This window comes from Phoenix dactylifera, chromosome 9, assembly GCF_051530095.1.
Source record: "Phoenix dactylifera cultivar Ajwa chromosome 9, Ajwa_hap1_PhDact_Kaust_v1.1, whole genome shotgun sequence".
Taxonomy (NCBI): Eukaryota; Viridiplantae; Streptophyta; class Magnoliopsida; order Arecales; family Arecaceae; genus Phoenix; species Phoenix dactylifera.
In genome coordinates, this window is record NC_143198.1 from 7,600,540 (window position 1) to 7,618,314 (window position 17,775).

Below are 17,775 nucleotides of genomic sequence, written 5' to 3' on the forward strand. Positions count from 1 at the left end.
ATTTCTCTTTTAGCAAAAATAATAGATACAATTTAGTTTCTCTTTTTTGAAATTCACTACACAGAGGGAGAGTTTTACCTAGCAGGATCTAAGAGACTTGAAGCAGGATCGAATAGCCTTGTTGCACCAGATGGCTAAATAAACTGGTTTCCTAATTAGTTTTGACTGGTTGGGAAGGAATTAATCTCCATCCCAGGCTTGGATTTTTTTTTTTGATTTCACACATCTAACCCGTGCAGGATGAGTCCAAGTCTTTCATTTTTCTATTTTCAGTCTCCGTTGCTGCAGTGCACAAATTTAAAATTTGCGAGGATCATTCTGTCGAACAAGATATGGATCAAGCAATAAAGTTACGGGTTCTCCCATGCTGATTGCCTCTTTCATTAACTTGGGATCTTAAAGAATTCCACAAGCTTCCGAGCTATGCATGTATACTGTGAGGCCAATGAGGCGGCTGACTGGGTGGCGGCATATGTTGCGAGCCACTTAGGAAGTACCCTATGGTCTGGGGAGGGAGAGACACCCGGAGCACTTTGGGACCTTTTGTTTTCTGACTCTATTGGGTGTATTCGTACCCGTGTTGTATGAAATACCCGCTTTAGCAAAAAAAAAAAAAAAAAAATTTCACAAGCCAAAGCAATCAAACCACATGAAATCTAGAAGAACTGAAGTGTTTTGCTTATTCATACATCACTCATACATCAGGCTCGGCCAACCCACACATGCAAGTCTACCTTTCCGTCATCTATGACCATTCAACACAAATTTGAGTACTAACACGTTAGATATCAAGTTTGATACTCTCTCCTTGGCAAGGCAATTTTTGCACCACGCCAACATGTACCATGATACCTGATTTTGAAACGCAATCTAAAGTTGTAAGAAAATTAGAGGCATGTGCCCAATGCACGCATAGAGGACATATCAACATAAAGTGGAAAAATAGAGACAAGTTAGGTCAGCACTGTTTTCTCAAATAATTAGGTTACCACTGGCTTTCTCATTTGGGATCTTTTAAATAGATATGAACAATCTAACCAAGGGACAAGACTGCTATACATCAGACTATACCAAGCAGCTGTTCTTTCTTTTCTTTGCCAGCTTCTCTTTTTTATTTTTGTTGGCTGCACTCATGCACATATGGTGTGAGACACCATTATATCAGAAACAAAAAACAAGGACATATGATAGATCAATCATGGAGACCAGGCCAATTTTCCCAAAACTTTAAAGGAAAAAAGAAAACATATGCAGGTAGCAAGATTTTGAACATATTATCCCATTATAACACCCTCCATTGAAACCATTATTAAAAGCCATTATTATCTCAGAAATTTTTTTTTCAAATTTTTAATATCAAAATAATCACCGAAACAACAGTTATAATAGAAAATAATGGACAATAATATAATATAATATATTATATTTTTTTTATTAGATAAATTAATATATTTTTGGACTGTACAGTCATTTTTTGGGAGAGTTCGTTTTTGGACAGAATTTTAAGAGAAAAATTTGAATTTAACAAAAACGTTTTATTTGAAAGAAAGTTCAAATGAAAATAACAACCGCTACTTATATTATAGTGAACCTTTATAATGAGAAAGAATAGAAAACATAATAAACGTAACAACTGTTATTTAAACCTATGGAGAATGGTGGTAGGGGAGCAATGCATGGTTAGTTATCTAACCTAGCATTTGCCTTTGGTATCTGCTGCCTTCTCATTTAAACAAACTCCATGTCCGTTCTTATTCTTCCCTGGCAGACCAGCAAGATATCTATAGCGAGAGATCATCTTTTCACATGAATTCAAAAGAACACTTAAGTAGTGATTCAAACCTTATATTGAAATGAATTTTATAAGGCCACTAATTGCATAATTCACATATATGTTCCTTTATTGCACTTCGAATTTAAAACACTTGACAAGGTCAAATTCCCAGAAGGATAGCATGAAACTCCTCCAATTACAGTAAAATCATCTATTGCATTAGAAGCTCAGCACAGTTAATGCAGATCAGTGTCTATCAAGTGTGAAATGGAATTAGATAAACAGGAAAGCATCAACAATTGTTAGAGGCAAAGGCAAGGGAAGACTTCAATGTTAAATAGTCTATCACCAGCCTGTTCCTGCACTGACTACAACAGCAAACTCCTTTTCTACTATTCCAAATGCACCGCAAGTGTGTCTGTATATTTACGTTTTGGTTTCACCAAGACAAAGCCTTTAAAGAACTTCTGCTGGATTAAACAAACTGAAGATTTCACTGAGGGGGTTTATATTGTAAAAATGTTCTAGATTTAATGACAAGTGTGATAGAATTATTCCCACAAACAGGTGCCCGCTTTCTCCTTTGCATGCTGGGTCCATGACCACATGTACTTTTAGGTTAGTTGCAATTTTTTTGAGAACTCCTCCCCCTACCATCTTTGTACATAATATGAAGTAACCCTCTCATAAAATTACAATTTGAATAGCACAACACTTTATTGCAAACTTAACCTAGGAGAAAAACTTACTAGATCGGTAGAGATGGAGGAACAGCTTTGTTCAATGTTCTGCTGCATAAGCTCAACGTCCGATCTGTCCTGCAGCATAACAGGATAAAACTCCATGAATAATAGTGAATGATGATGTAATTTATTTTACCAGAATATGCACTGATCTCAGAAGAGGATTTAATCTCTCAATAATAATAAATAGCCGTTACAAATGAGCAACCACACCACACTCCTCCCCTCCATTTCCTTTCCAATGAATTCTAATTAAAGGTGAACTGAGTTTGATTAGTCTTAGAGAACTCAGAAGGCCCAAGACATTTTAGGGTATACACAAGAAACTGACTAAAATGCAGAAAACTGAATTCCACCAAAACATGGTGTGGTGAGATGGACATAAAAAAAAATACTCATTCGGTAGCAAAGGATCAAGCAAGATACGTTGTATTGACCTAATCGAGTGGTATGTGGTGTACTGTACTGTATCAGCATCTGATACGGATAGCATAGCGACATTTGGTATATCAAAAATTTTTTGTACCATACTATATTAATATTGTACTAGTAATGATATCAGTATGGAATCCAGTCCTGAATGGCAAATCTTCGTATCGAAGATTATTAAAGTGTGATAACCTAGTTTTGGGCGGACCTAAGGAGGCCCAGACCCATTGTTTCTGCGTGCCCGCACGTGTGGTGGGGGAAGAGGGCTCCCGATGCGAGTCCGTCTTCATCCCCGACTCCATCGGACGAAGGATATCTGGAGCCCGCCGGATTCAATTGCGGGATTTTTCTATAAAAGAAGACAACTTCTCCTCCTCTAAGCAATCCAACCTCGAATCGTTCTCCAGTCTCCCTGATTTCAAATGTTTTTGGTTGGGGTTTCCTTGGATTTCCCCTGGAAAAGAATGCCGGATCACCCTTTCTGGCCTCGTCGGACCAAGGTAATCATCCTATGCCTCCTCTTCCTTTTTCCTATTCTAAGGCTGTTATCACGGGCTGACTAGGATCGGTGAATCGCCAGGTTGCCTTTGAGAAGGCTTTTCCCTGTTTCAAGCTTTCTTCCCCTATTTTAGCCATCGGCCGCCGACGATCTCTTGCTCCTTTGGCGCTTAGTCGCCATCCGGCAACGCGTGGATTGCCGGCCATTAAGTCCGTCATGGATTGAAAAAAAGGGGGGGGGGGGAGGAAAGCCGAACCCCCATTCTTCCTGTTGCTCCTCCCGTTTCCTCTTTGCTGGCCGACCACCATCGCTAGTGATGATGTGGCCAAGAGCCGCCCTTAGCTGCCGCCACCTGGACTGGACCGCCTAGATAGCCTCCCCGACCTTTTTCTATTTTGGGCTCGTTTGGTTCGCGGGAAGTATTTTCCCTCCTAGAAATATGATTCCTGGGAATCATATTCCTAGGAAGAGGATACCTAGGAAAGTACTTTTGGCATGTTTGGTTAACCATGGGAAAGTGACAAATTTCCAAAGTGCTTATGTTTGGTTGACCATCCACTTTCCTAGGAAAGTTAAGTATAATTCCTATTATGCCCTTAATAAAAATTAGGTCTTTAATGCCTCTTTAATGCTTCTTTAATGCTGAAGGGATTTTTTGGAAAAAAATAAAAAAGGAGTGACCCACCTCATGGGAAAGTAACTTTTCCATGTTTCTCATGGGAAAGACTTTCCCATGAAATGTGGGAATCATATTCCCATGGGAATACAACTTTTCCATCTCTCTCCTTTGAAAACTCCAACCAAACAAGAGGCATTTCATTACTTTTCCGTTGACCACACTTTCTCCCCTCCTTTTCCTGCGAACCAAACGAGCCCTTTGAGAAAGAGAGAGAGAGCTTTCATGGCTTTCTTGTTTTTTCTTTCTTCTCTCTCTATTCAGTCCAAAGGACTAGTGGAAGAGGGATTTAGGGGATCTGATGGTTAAGTCCTGGCGAACCCCAGCAGAGAGCTCTAGATGGTTGATTTTCACTTTATGTTTTTTTAATATATTATACTTGGTTTTGTAGGGGAATAATTCTTTGGAAAGAAAAATATCAACATTAAAGTATATAAATCAAAGTGTGGGCTAATACTTAGTGTGTGAATTGTCATCAATAAAGATAAGTATCTCTGGACTTAATCACCAATATATATTATTTATAGATTTGTATTGTTGATTTTATATCTCTGGATTTGTATCGGTGAATTTGATTTTGCATGAGAGGATATCGTTTTATATGATTTTTGGTACAAATATATTTATGCGTTGGCTACATATGTGTTTTAGTTATTGAAGTTGATTTGATAAGAATAATATGCAATAATTAGATGAATAAGAAGTGATTTGGACTAATCTCGTCATATGGATAGCCTTCACGAGTTAATACATAGGATCCTCCATGAGTTTAAGTATAGAATAACCTCTACGAGTTTATGCTTGGGATAGTTTCCACGAGCTTACGCATGAGATAGCTTTCATGGGTTACGTATGGAATTTATGTTTATCAGTTATGGATTGGAACATAATCTTAATTAGTCTTAAGTTGGCAAATATATTGTTATTAAATATGGAATTATGATAATGAGAAGCAGATGGTAAGATACATGGAACTAGTGTTAAATAAAAAGTTTTACTTGTTGGTATTTATGATATACCTCTTTTGATAAGATGGATGTTTGATGATATATATGTATGTTGCTTTGAATGAGCCTTTTGGATATTGTTATGACATATTTTTCATCCAATATTGTTTATTTGCTATTTTTAATTATATTATATTGGTGTAGATGTGTGTAGACTTTTTTGCACATGCAATGCATGTTTGAGATGAAAATAATATAAAATTTAAACTTAGATATTATAAATTATAAAAAAGAACTAAAAATAAATTTTTTCCTCATTCTTGAGATTTTTTTTATACTTCTTGCATATTTATCTTGCAGCTTGAATTTCTAATTTTATTTTCTAATCCATTTACTCTCATAATTTGTTATTGTATTTTTTCTATTTGTTTGCAACACAATTTTAAATTATTTATCTTATTTATTTATTTTCTCACAAATTGGTGGTAAGAGAATAACAAAGAGAAACGTTTGTGTGATGATATCATCAAAAAAGGAATATTCTATTACATTTTCCCTGTTTGCTAATAGTTTGTATTTTTTTTCAATTTTTTTATTTGTTTTTTATGATAAGTTTTTCTTCATGTGACCTTTTACTTACATGTTTGTAATTGGTTCTTTTAATTTTTCTTTATTTGTTGAAAACCAAGTTTTTTATTTTTTATTATTATGATTTTAACCAAGATACGTCATACCATACCGAATCGAGTAATAGGAGAGGACCATAGCATACCGGTATAGTACCGGTATGCGGTACGAGAGGCGTCGACATTCAGTACACTGAATCTGTCCTCATACCGGGCATATCGACACAATGATAGGATGATACTAGTATGGGGCCTGGTATCAAAATGGTATACCATGATTGCAACTAGGTAAAATCATAGTTCTATAAGATATTATAGTTCGTATTCGTTACCAACTTTAACCCATTGGTAGAGGGCCGTTTTCGTTGGATGCGCTCTAGGATGTCGATTGACCCCCATTTTTAGAGGCGGTTATAGCAATCTAAGAGCCTTTAGAAAACTTATACCTTTTTCTTTCAAACATATACATATATAGATGAAAAATACTAAATGGCATGATCCGATTGATATTTCATAATAAAGTTGTTTTCATCAAATCATTCGTGAAACTATTTTTTATAATAAGCACGATTTTCATAACACATATGCTGATCTATAATTTTAAGAAAAATATGATATTTTCACAAGCAAATTTTATGCACAGCAGACATGATTATTTAAAAGATAATAAGGAGTGCAAGATCTACTTATCTCTTTGGTTTTCAACCGTCAAACTTGACTAGATGACTCCGCTAGACCTATTTAAGACATTAAAAGCGAGATCAATTTCTATTCAAATTAAAATAATAAGAGATAGGGATGATTGGCCGGATGATAGTGTTTGACGATTTTGGGTGGGTCAAGCCTGAGCAATTCGATCAATAAATTATAAGATATGGACTCGATTAGGGCTAAGGTTGTTAACATAGTTCATCATCAGTGGATTCCATGGACACTTGACAAGGCTGGATGATCAGTTTAGTAGGTGACCCGAGCATTAGGATAGTTTAGGGCCTCTTTTCAGAGGTCCACCTGGATTCGTAGATTAGGTCGACATGACTCAATTCTAGTTTTCTTCGATCTTCTAGAGAGAGATAGTAGAGAGAGGTGAGAGAAAGTAGAGAAAATACGAGAGAGAGAGAGAGAGAGAGAGGGATGGTTCTCTCTCTCCTCATCATCTTTCTCTTTTATTCTTTCTTCTTCTTTTCTTCTTAGCAAAAGAAAGGATGAAGGAAGAGGGTGGACCGGTGGCTGTCGTGGTCGTGGTCCGGCAAGGGCGCAGCAGGCGCTGATGAGGGATAGTGAGGAACGGGCGGTGGCAGTGGCTTGTCGGCTGAATTCAACCCAAAATAGGGCCAAACATGAAAACTTTGGCTCGATTGTCCTTGGATCCCAGCCCACTCACCGACAGTTGTGAGGTTCGGCTCTAGCCACGGGGCGATGCATGGAAGCGGTCGTTGGCTTCAGTGATGAACGCCGATGGTGGTGGCATACTTGGAAGAAGAGAGTCGAAATAGGGCTCCCCTATGCCAGAAAGTATTCCGGCAATTTGCCGGCTTTAATCCGAGGGAACAAAGGCCAAAACACTAAGGAAGAAAGAGGAGGAGATGAAGAATTCATACCTCGGTCTGATGAGGCTTTCTGGCAGGTCTTTTCGGTGAGGAATCAAGGAAGAAAGCCCGAGAAGAGGGCTTAAAATTGGTGGCTATTCTTGACGATTCCGGTGGAGAAAATCCAAAGAGGAGGAGGGGAATTTAATAGCCAAGTTCTTAGAGTTCGACTCGAACTTGGATTGTCCCGGCTAGCTCCAATTTCTGCTGGAATCAAAGGAGGAAGAAGACTCTGATCGGAAGTTTTCTCTTCCAACCATCATGAGCAACATGGCTCGCTCCAATTGAGCCTGGCCTCTTCGGCCGGCCCACTAGCCCCCCAAAAAAACTGGGCTGGGTTTTTACATGTTCTATAACCAAGGATACTAATAATTGCAGCAAGTAGGGTTTGAAGGGAGTTTGGTAGATAATAATTCTGTACCAGAGTATTATAACTGTAATTTTTTTTTTTCCCTTAAGACCATTTATGGCTGATTTATTGTTTAATTTTCTGACCTTGCTAACATTACATGAATGCTAATGCTATTTTAAGTTTTATGAGGCTGTTTTCAGATTAAACCATGTTAATGGTTTTTTCAACTGTGGACAAATAGTTATCTTTTGTGTTTTTTTTTTTTTTATTACCTTCAGAAATGAGGTGACAAATATGGTCGCATCAGATAAGTACAAATGTCACGAATGGACGCAAGAAAAATTCATTAGACAACCATGTGTTGCAGTCAAGAACCAGCAAGAAAAATGAAGCAAACAAAAAGAATGGCAAAACAAGAAGTAAGATTATCACGTAAAGTCAGCAGAGTCATCATTGACCAACTCAAGTGCATGCCAATAAAAGGTGAACTCAGACTACCTCTCTCGGCAAGATCCCAAATGAATCCTAGAGCGATCTCTAGAAATAATGCAAGACTTAAAATAAATAATTTTTAAATTCACTATGCCAATTAATCCAACTAATTAAATCCACTATGACCAAATTTTATTTCATTCCAAGATTTTCAAATATTTTTGGATATCGGAAACTAAGCTAACTAACTAGTGACTCTATCGCTCGAACTCCACATCCGATCCCATTGAGACTATGCATCTCGTGACTCTGAAAGGAAAAGAAAAGAGGTGGTGTGAGCTTTACAGCCCAGTAAATATTCTCCAAGCATACACACCAACATAAATTCGTCAATATCTTTTAGCAAATATAAAATTAGTAGAAAAATAGTAAGATTCATACATTAACAATCTAACAATCGAATAATGCTCAATAAATCCAGTGTATATATATTTATAGACACTTATATAAGCCATGTCAGCATACAATTCAGGTTTAATCAATAGCAATTCAATTACTTGCACATCGCCATGAATAAAGAGTCTTGAGATAGATGTCATATATTACCATAGTTCTGCGTAACATATTACATATCACCCAATCAGCAATTCCATGCAATAGTAATTTGGTCATTAACCGATTAACATAGTTTAGATCCCGACAATATTATCGTTCCAACATTGGACTAGTCTTGTCCACACTCCAACTTGTGGTAGGCCATGCACACCACGTTTCAGCTCGTGGCCAGCAACCATAATTTTGTCAGTTGATATAACAAACATCACATTTCACACATGTCGGCTAGTCCAATTGCCTCTCTTTTTTTCGATCCCATAGTTATGAAAAAAATAATTAAACATAATATTTTTTTTTAATTTGATTTTAGCATTGGATTAGTCACGGGCATGCTCCACCCTGTGGTTGGCTGAATATATACTATGCTTCCACCTATGGCTGGCAACCACGATATCACAACTCAGCCCATGGTTGAGACATGATGTTTCACACATGGCTGGCTAATCCAAATGCCCTCTTTTTTCTTACTCTTACAAAAATTCAGTTTACTTATGTCACAATTATGATTTAACTACAGTTCGTTATCTAGAATTGATTTTTCAGCATTGGACTAGTTATAACCATGTCCAGCCTGTAGTAGGCCAAACACAATGCTGCACCCCAGCCTAACACTATCCCAGCACATATATCACATTTCTTGCACGGTCAACCAATCCAGATGCCTCCCATACCCCATCATATAATTATATCGAAGTCTTGATTTATTTATGGTCTACATAATTTCTGTAATTAATCACCAATTAATAAGTTTCATACAGAAGAACTATACTAAGTAACATCATAATCCATGAAACATCACATCAACACATAATACACATAGCAATATAAATAAAATATCTACAATCATACAAAATACATTTACATACAAAACTTTCCATAATCATGCAAGTGATTGTGTTGAGGGATTCTTACCTCTACCGCTAATAGACTCAAATATAACGAACATCAAACCACTTCTCGATCTATGAACTCGGGGGTAAAGTGTCCTACTCAATACTTTCTTGCCTAGGCAATTGCTTGCTTACAGGTCAGATTCCATCATCAGAATAATCATAACAATCCATGGATTATGGTAGATGATCATAATAAGGTTAGCCCGAACCCCCTCCTAGGGCCGCATAATACCAACTTGGAACCCTTCTAAGGCTGCATAACACTGACCCAAAACCCTTCTAAGGCCGCATAATGCAGACCAGCGACCCCCGGGTTTGCAATACCAACTTGGAGTCCCCAGTCGTGCAATGCCGGCCAGACTCCTCCAAGGGTCAGCTTGAATCCACAAGACAACTCTGAACCCATCACTGGTCCACTAAGATATGTAGAGAGAGAAAGAGTGAAGAGAGAGAGAGGAGAGAGAAAGAGAACTCTCTCTCTCGTCCCCTAGTCAAAGGAAGGCTCCCCTTTGTCTTTCTCAAAACATAACAACGAAGAAGGAGATGTTGCAGTGGCTAGTGGAGGCGACCCATGGCAATGTCCGATGGCTACCGTGGCGACGTTTGGCAGCGGTGTGGAAGAAAAAAAATAGAAGAGAAGTCCGAATAGGGGAAACCTTTGCTTGACCAAATCTGGCGATCAATCGTCCATAATATGACTAGCAACAGCAGCAGCTTTAGCCTCCGGCAACCAAAGCAGAGCCATGTCCGGTGACGGCGGCAACAATCGGCCGAACAAGAAGAAGATAAGAAAAAAATAGGGGAGACCCTTTTCAAAGAGATTTGGCCATTAACTGGCTTAAAACCAGTCGGCAATGGTGACCTTAGAACCATGAAGAAGCGGGAAGAGGGTTTATAAGCCCATACATCAATTTCTAGGAAGGAATCGATGGTGATTTGCCGAGAATGCTCGATGGAATCTAGGAGAACTCAGGGGATTTCACCGGTGGTTGATCGGGGATTTGGAGCAATTTTTAGAGGAAAGAGGAGAGGCCGTTTTATAGATTGAGTCGAAGGGCTGTCACTGGAGTTCGGCGAGCCCTAGGATCCTCCTCCTTGACAGACTTGGGGAGGAAGATGACTTCCATCAGGAGTCTTCCTCCCCGTCGCACAAGCCAGGCGCACGTTGAAGAACCTAAGGGGTTGGCCCAAGCCAACCAGGCGGGACCAAGCCCACGGGCCATTATACAATGTCTAAGGAGAGTCAAATAAATGCAATTTTAACCCCATATATGGAGAGGCTGTTTCTGTATTTTAAACTCATGACACTTAGGTTACATTGTGCAACCTTACTATTTGTGTCAAGACACCCTTTATTTCCTAGAAAGAATGGACCCCATAAATACTAGATGACAAGCCATTAGAGAAACTCAAATAAAAGGCAAATTCCTTTCAAACAAAGTAGTTAAGGAAATATAAATTATCTTAATCCCACAAATACTGGGAGTTAATAATCTTCTATATACAAAAGTGCGTGATGCAATATATACTAGAGATCAACATCAGAATTGAATCTCTAGGTTGATGACTATCAAAATATGTAGCTCCAAGGATATAGAAGATTTTCTGAGTTGTGATATCACTCCAAAAAAAAAAAATCACAAAATACGATAAACAGCATATTGATGTTGTCGAAACATTCTCTTTGAAAATAAACTGCATTGAAACAAAAATCTGCTAAAGGCAAATTCAGATAAGGGCATGAAGTTTTATTCAGGGCAAAATATAGAGATCCATTCAGCAATAAAATATGGAAGGTTATTCATAAACTCTGGAAACCAAATCATTTTTAAAGAATCTATAGTTAAAAATGAATTCCCATTGAATACAATGTTAATAGAATAATACAGAATAATACTAGTAATTTTTCCAATATTAACCATAGGACTCTCCATCATATCGTAATACTAAAATGCTTCTCAAGAATCACTGCCACTTGCAAGAGATCAATAAACTACTTTGTTTATATTACCACCAGAATGAAAATGGCACATAAAGAGAAAATCCATAGGATGTGCCTCCAGATGAATAAAGCAGTTCTATTTCATTACATAAAAATAAAATTAGTATTAGATTTTAACAGACAATAGTGGAAACTTATGTCTAACCTCTGAAGGAAGCATCTTCTTCTAATGGTGTCTCTGATGATGGAGATGGAGAAGAAATAGATGAGGAATCCCTGGCATCAATCAACATTGCTATGACTTCCTTCATTGTCGGTCTGTCAAATGGTGATTCGCTGGTGCAAAATAGAGCAATTTTTAAAACCAAAGACATCTCTTCAACTGTGCTCTTTGCACTCAAATTCAGCCTGCAGTCAAAGATCCCAGATGATGGCGTCAAGTTCTGCATCGACCTTCTCACCCAATTTACCAGATCCCCTCCTTGCTCCAGAGGCTGAATTGGAGGTTGTCCCGTGATCAATTCCAGTAGAACAACACCAAAACTATAGATGTCACATTTCTCTGTAACTTTCATCGTGAACGCATACTCTGGATCAAGAAGATGGGGACAACGTTAGAGAGTTAAAAAGACAAGCTTTACCATATAAAAGCTTCCACTAACCCTTCAACTATCATAGTTTCCAATAGGAGGATTATATTCTGTATTTAATGGGACATCCATTAAAGGACAGTACATCAAATGGCATCCATCGATTTCATAATATAATATTAAGCTTCAGGCCAGTTCATGAAGTTGGCTGCACAATCTGTGGAAGCCTATATATTCGAGTAAGCAAGATCCAGGTTATAGCAAGAAAATTACCTACGGAGAATGCTGAAATAAGAAAGCATTTCAGATCTCAAACATTTTTTTAAAAAAATTAGAACAATAATGCTTCTGGATTGTTTCTGGATTAAACAGCAACTTAACATAGATGCTCCATGGACTCTTGAAGGTGTCTTAGGATTCGATATTACTATACTTCTAAATTTTCAGAGCTCAAGTTACAGGATTAAGGATGCTGCTGAATGACATATATTTATGCATACATCTCCAAATATGTCTTCCCTGAAAAATAATCAGAGCACTGAATACAAATGAAGCAGATATGATCTGATAATCTGCTACAGTAAACATCTGGAAAGATCCTTGAGATCGTCAACTTCCAGTTTTAGACTTCATGGCTGGTGAATGCCAGAATTTGAATGAATATAACCACTCTAAAGTATGATCTGGATGGGTCACACTAGAGTGACAATGTTAAGTTGTGGCTTCATGCTATCAGTGTAAATCCAGTGATGTGTAAATCCACTATTTATTGATTAACCAAGCATCAGCTACTTGTGCTCTCATAATGTGCAATTTCAAACTACAGGCTAAGAGGTACCTTATCATCAAACATAGAAATTTAAGCATGTTTACGGAAACAAATCTGAACTTGCTATTATATTGAACAACAGGAAGCATAACTTTCACAATGAGCACTTCCTACTGGTGCTGTCCCTACAGATGCTTCCTAAGAGCATATATGGAAACAAGGAAAACACAATTCAAAAATGAACTAATCTTCATCTATTGTTTTTCCAGCACTATGTTTTACCTGGGGCGATATAGCCATAAGAACCAGCAACTGCAGACATGGTTTTGGAGTGTGAAATATCAATTAATTTCGCCAAGCCAAAGTCTCCTACATGAGCTTCCATTGTTTCATCCAACAGAATATTGTTTGATTTTATATCACGGTGTATGATTTGAGGTTTACAGTCGCAGTGAAGATAGCGCAAGCCTTCTGCGGCTCCAAGAGCAATCCTATACCGAGTATCCCAATCAAGCAGAGATGGGTCCCTGTTACTGTTACCATGAAGCAGTTCCCCAAGACTACCATTTGCCATATATTCATACAATATAAGGTTAGATTCTTGATGGTAGCAAAAGCCATAGAACTTGACGATGTTGCGGTGACGAACATTTCCAAGGGTGGATATCTCAGCACGGAAACTACTGTCAACACTAGAACACTCTCCTTGGGATTTCAGCTTCTTAACAGCAATTACAGACCCATCTGGCATGACGGTCTTGTATACCGTTCCACAGGCACCCCTTCCTATAACATTGCACTCTGAGAAATCATCCGTGGCTTTAAGAATTTCTTGATATGTGATACCCTCCATGGGAAAATAATCGAGACCAGACATGCCATGTTTGTGATCTTCACATGAAACAAGATCAGGTATGCGACGCTTTAGAGACCAACAAATCCCCACTGTCAAGAACAAGGAAACTGATCCCACAATTACAGCAAAAATGCTAACTATTTTCTCCTTGGAGGCTTTCTTCGTTGCCGAACCTGATTCTGCCGCGTCGGATGGCAATGGTGTAGGCTGGCAAGCTGCTGTACTCATTCCACACAACCCATCATTTCCTAGAAAGTTGCTATCATCCATTCTTCTGAATAAAGGAGTGTTGGGCAATGATCCAACAAGGTTATTATATGAGAGATTGCAAACTAGGAGGCTGGAGAGGCCGCCGAATGATGCTGGCACTTCACCATCAAGCTCATTGTTGTTCAAGTACAGGTTTTCCAACATCTGCAAGTCCCCAAGCTCAGATGGTATCTCCCCGGAAAGCGCATTGTAGCTGATATTGAGAGCAATTTGCAGGGTTGTAAGCTGCCCCAGTGCAGTTGGTATATTACCAGAGAGATGATTCCCTCCCATCTGCAGCTCAGTAAGCCGACGAAGGCGCCCAAGGCTGCTCGGGATGGTGCCATTGAGACGGCTATCAGACAGCTTCAACTGTTCCAAATTCACCAAACTACCAAGATCTTCCGGAACAAATCCCGTGAACTGATTTCTGCCGAGATCAAGCCTCTGCAGCTTCGTACATTTTGCTAACTCGCGAGGTAGAGATCCAGAAAGCTGGTTTGAGGAGATGTTGAAGCTCACAAGCTCAGCTAGTTCTCCAATTTCAGGAGGGATGCGGCCAAGAAAATAGTTATCTGAAAGGAGGAGCCTCTCAAGGTTTCTGAGCTTGCCTATTTCTGGAGGTATGGGTCCAGAGAATCGGTTTTGGCTCATGTCCAGAGAAGATAGATTTCGAAGCGCAGACAATTCGACAGGGAGACTTCCTGTTAGAAGATTTTCCCCCAACCTTAGCTGTACGAGGGACTTGCAAGTTTTCACGCCATGAGGGATGTTTCCAAGCAGCGCATTCGAGCCAAGGCTCAAAAAGATCAACTTCTGGTATTTGCAAAGATGAGCAGGAATGCTACCAGTGAGATTGTTGTCTGAAAGATCAAGAACAGAGAGGTTACTGTTGAATCCCAGCAGAGGAGGAATAAATCCCTCGAGATTGTTGTCGAAGAGTTGGAAGTACTCCAAGGAGGAAAGGTTTTGGAAGTCTAGAGGAATTGTGCCTGTAAGATTATTGATCGACAAATCTATCCTCCTCAGAAGACTCAACTGGCCAAGCTCGCTGGGGATGCTACCCTGCAGGAGGTTCTCAAAAAGATGAAGCAACCGAAGAGTCTGAATTCGGCCAAGCTCTTTGGGAATAACTCCGGTCAAGCGGTTCTCAGAAAGATCGATCTCGAACGCGCTCTCACAATTTCCGAGCTCCCTAGGAATTGTTCCATCTAATTGGTTGGTGTAAAGATACAACCTTTTCAGCATCGACAACCTTCCAAATTCTTTGGGAACGCCTCCGGTGAAAGCATTGTCATTCAAGGCAATCATCTCCAAACTAGTGCAGTTGCCGAGCTCCGGCGGAATCTCGCCGGATAGCAGGTTTTGCCAAAGAATCAGGGTGGTCAAATTCTTCAGCCTCCGAAGCTCTCTAGGAAGAGATCCTTCCAAACTATTCTGAGCCAGCCCAAGAATCTCGAGGCTATCACACTCGCTCATTTCCACCGGCACCGGACCTGACAAGTTATTCAGACCGGCTCGAATGATCCCAAGATTCCTCAACATCCTAATCGACGGGGGAATCTTGCCGGTGAGGTTGTTGCTGTAAATGACGAGCTCTTGCAGCCACGTCAAGTTACCAATACCCGACGGGATCTCGCCATGCAGATAATTCTCGCTCAGGAAGAGTTTCCTGAGCGAAGACAGCCCGCAGAGCTCTGGGGGGATCTCTCCATGGAATTGATTGGTGCTGAGATCAAGAATCTTTAGATTCCCACAGAAGGCCAATTCTCTGGGGATGGGACCAGAGATCATGTTCTTGGAGACATTAAAAACGGTGAGGAAACGGAGACGGCAAATGCTGGCAGATAAGCTACCTTGGAGCTTAAAGTCATGGAGAACGATAGAGGTTACCTCAAATTTGATGCAGCCAATGCCGTTCCAGTGGCAAGGGCTCGAATCCGACGAGTTCCAGTTCCAGAGGTTATTATCTGCGTCGATGAGTTCTTGCTTGAATTCCATAAGCAGTCGAGCCCCTCGATCATCCAGTGGCAAGCCGAGGGCGAGAAAGCAACCAAAGGTTGCAAACAACTGGAAAAACCGCAAGCTCGAGTTCATTCTTACTTCTCTGTGCAGAACGCACTTATCCATGAGATGGAACAGGAGGGTAATAGGATAACTTTATGCTTGGAGGAATGGAATTGCTATGCTAGAGATTAAAGACCGACTACCGAAGAAGTTCATATAGCAGAAAAATATCAGGAGATGGGGACAGGAAGCGGTTCTAGTCCAAGATTAGGATTTCAGGAACAGGGACATCAGAGCACCATCTAAAAGAATTTAAACATCACCATCTAGAAGGCAATGGATAGACAGAGATAGCCGGACTTTAGATAGCCTTAATTCGAACAAGGAGATCATGACAAGAAGCAAAATAACGATCACAGATTAGAAATTCTAGGAAGAATTCAACTGATCCGGAAGACTACCCAAGGAGCGAGAGACATTTTTATGAATTCAAGAGAGGAGCAAAAGAGAAGATTGGCATTCAACCGAGAAACAGGAAGAAGATCAGAATTAGAAGCTTGGTCACGGGTGGATTGGCTTAAAACTTTAAAGGACTCGAATCACGGGGTGAGGCGTGGTGGGGGGCTGTCAGCGGCCACCACGAAGAGGTGGTGAGGGAGTCAACGGTCGGCTTTCCAGCTCTAGGAGAGGCCTTCTAGGTCGACCCAAGGACTCCTGTAGCTTTACAGGACGAAATATGGAGCTCTGTCCTTCGAGAATCTCATGATTTCCGTAAGGAATTAAAAGAACGGGGCCTACCCTACCCAAAAAAAAGGACGGGGACTGGCGAGACCGCTCGTGTCTCCTTTTTTTTTCCTTCTCTCTTTCCATTCCACCTTTTCTGTTTTTCCCCCCTAAGTCATCTCCGGTCGCAATTCATGAGCGGTGATGGTGTCGTAGTGTGGATACTATTTGGTTTTCACTTTATTTTCTTTTGGGTGCTCGTCAAATCAAAGGTTAAAGTATGAGTGGGGAGAAGGAGAAGGGAGGGCTCTACCGTCTGTCTGCGATCCACATAAGCAACATATGAGCATTACGTTATCTCTTGCAATTACTTTAATGAAACTCTCTTTAATTTCAACACGCTGCCTAAGTTTCTGAAAAGGTGTCGTTATTAGCCGATTATGTTAGGTAATGCATGCAGGCAGCGAATGAGGAGGAAGGGAGGAAATTAGGATACGAAATGATAGATGACAAGCATTGCCTATCACACTTATAAAGTATTCAGCTGCCTAACTCCTCTTGAGTTGGTTTGGCAAATGTCTTCTCGATCTAGAAGTAATGCGTTTGACTATCCTTTTCGTAAGGATTTTCGAAGATTTTTACATTCTAAGAGCCATAGTATGTGTACTTAATCGAGACATGGTCGAGGATCATGATCAAAAATGAAATGCTACGTACATGATTGACCACTGTATTAGTAGAATTTATCGGCATAATTTTTTAGATCAATAAGGAGCTACTGCTACTTAGAAACACCAAATTCGGATATAAAGTTTAGATGATGGTGGTTTAAGCTAGCTACAATTGACGGCAAGTCCTTTACTTGGCTACCATGTGATAATCCCTAAAATTTTGTTCTTAGCTTTTGGTTTCGAACGTCATTTAAGCATTTATGTACACATTTATGTGTAACCGTGCAAAGCAAGTGTATCTAAACAAGCATAAATATGTGCAAAACATTGGTTTAAGCATGTACACGACTAATCATTCAATACTGAAAGTGTGCTGTAAATTAGAATTTTTTG

At 39.6% G+C, this 17,775-nt stretch overlaps 1 protein-coding gene and 1 long non-coding RNA gene across 5 annotated transcripts; one reads left to right on the top strand and one right to left on the bottom strand.

The window, feature by feature from the left end:
• Positions 1-657: 657 nt before the first annotated feature.
• Positions 658-16,736, bottom strand: LOC103710527 (Leucine-rich receptor-like protein kinase family protein). Of its 4 annotated transcripts, none has more exons than XR_015968707.2 (4): positions 13,159-16,711; positions 11,723-12,106; positions 2,524-2,592; positions 658-852 (listed from the first exon to the last, which is right to left on the bottom strand). XR_015968707.2 is itself a non-coding variant. In XM_017843627.5 (4 exons), coding segments are annotated over exons 1-4 (3,402 nt in total). In that variant the 5' UTR covers positions 16,112-16,711; the 3' UTR covers positions 658-851. The 4 variants fall into 4 exon arrangements, 3 of the variants coding, with proteins under 3 accessions (XP_017699116.4, XP_008794504.4, XP_008794505.4); XM_017843627.5 differs by having other exon boundaries at positions 2,524-2,587; XM_008796282.6 differs by lacking the exon at positions 658-852 and having other exon boundaries at positions 2,280-2,592; positions 13,159-16,736.
• LOC149752807 (uncharacterized) lies at positions 3,164-4,050 on the top strand. The gene is made up of 2 exons (XR_016396389.1): positions 3,164-3,446; positions 3,527-4,050. It is a non-coding gene; the product is annotated as an uncharacterized LOC149752807 (long non-coding RNA).
• Positions 16,737-17,775: the final 1,039 nt, after the last annotated feature.

Bases quoted from the DNA above. Each gene is read 5' to 3' on its own strand.
- LOC103710527 (XM_017843627.5), bottom strand. From the start codon at position 16,111: ATGGATAAGTGCGTTCTGCACAGAGAAGTAAGAATGAACTCGAGCTTG. The intron at 12,107-13,158 runs GTAAAACATAGT...TTCTTGATCCAG, and splicing joins TTATGGCTATATCGCCCCAG to AGTATGCGTTCACGATGAAA. The intron at 2,588-11,722 runs GTTAGACATAAG...GCTGCAGGACAG, and splicing joins AGAAGATGCTTCCTTCAGAG to ATCGGACGTTGAGCTTATGC.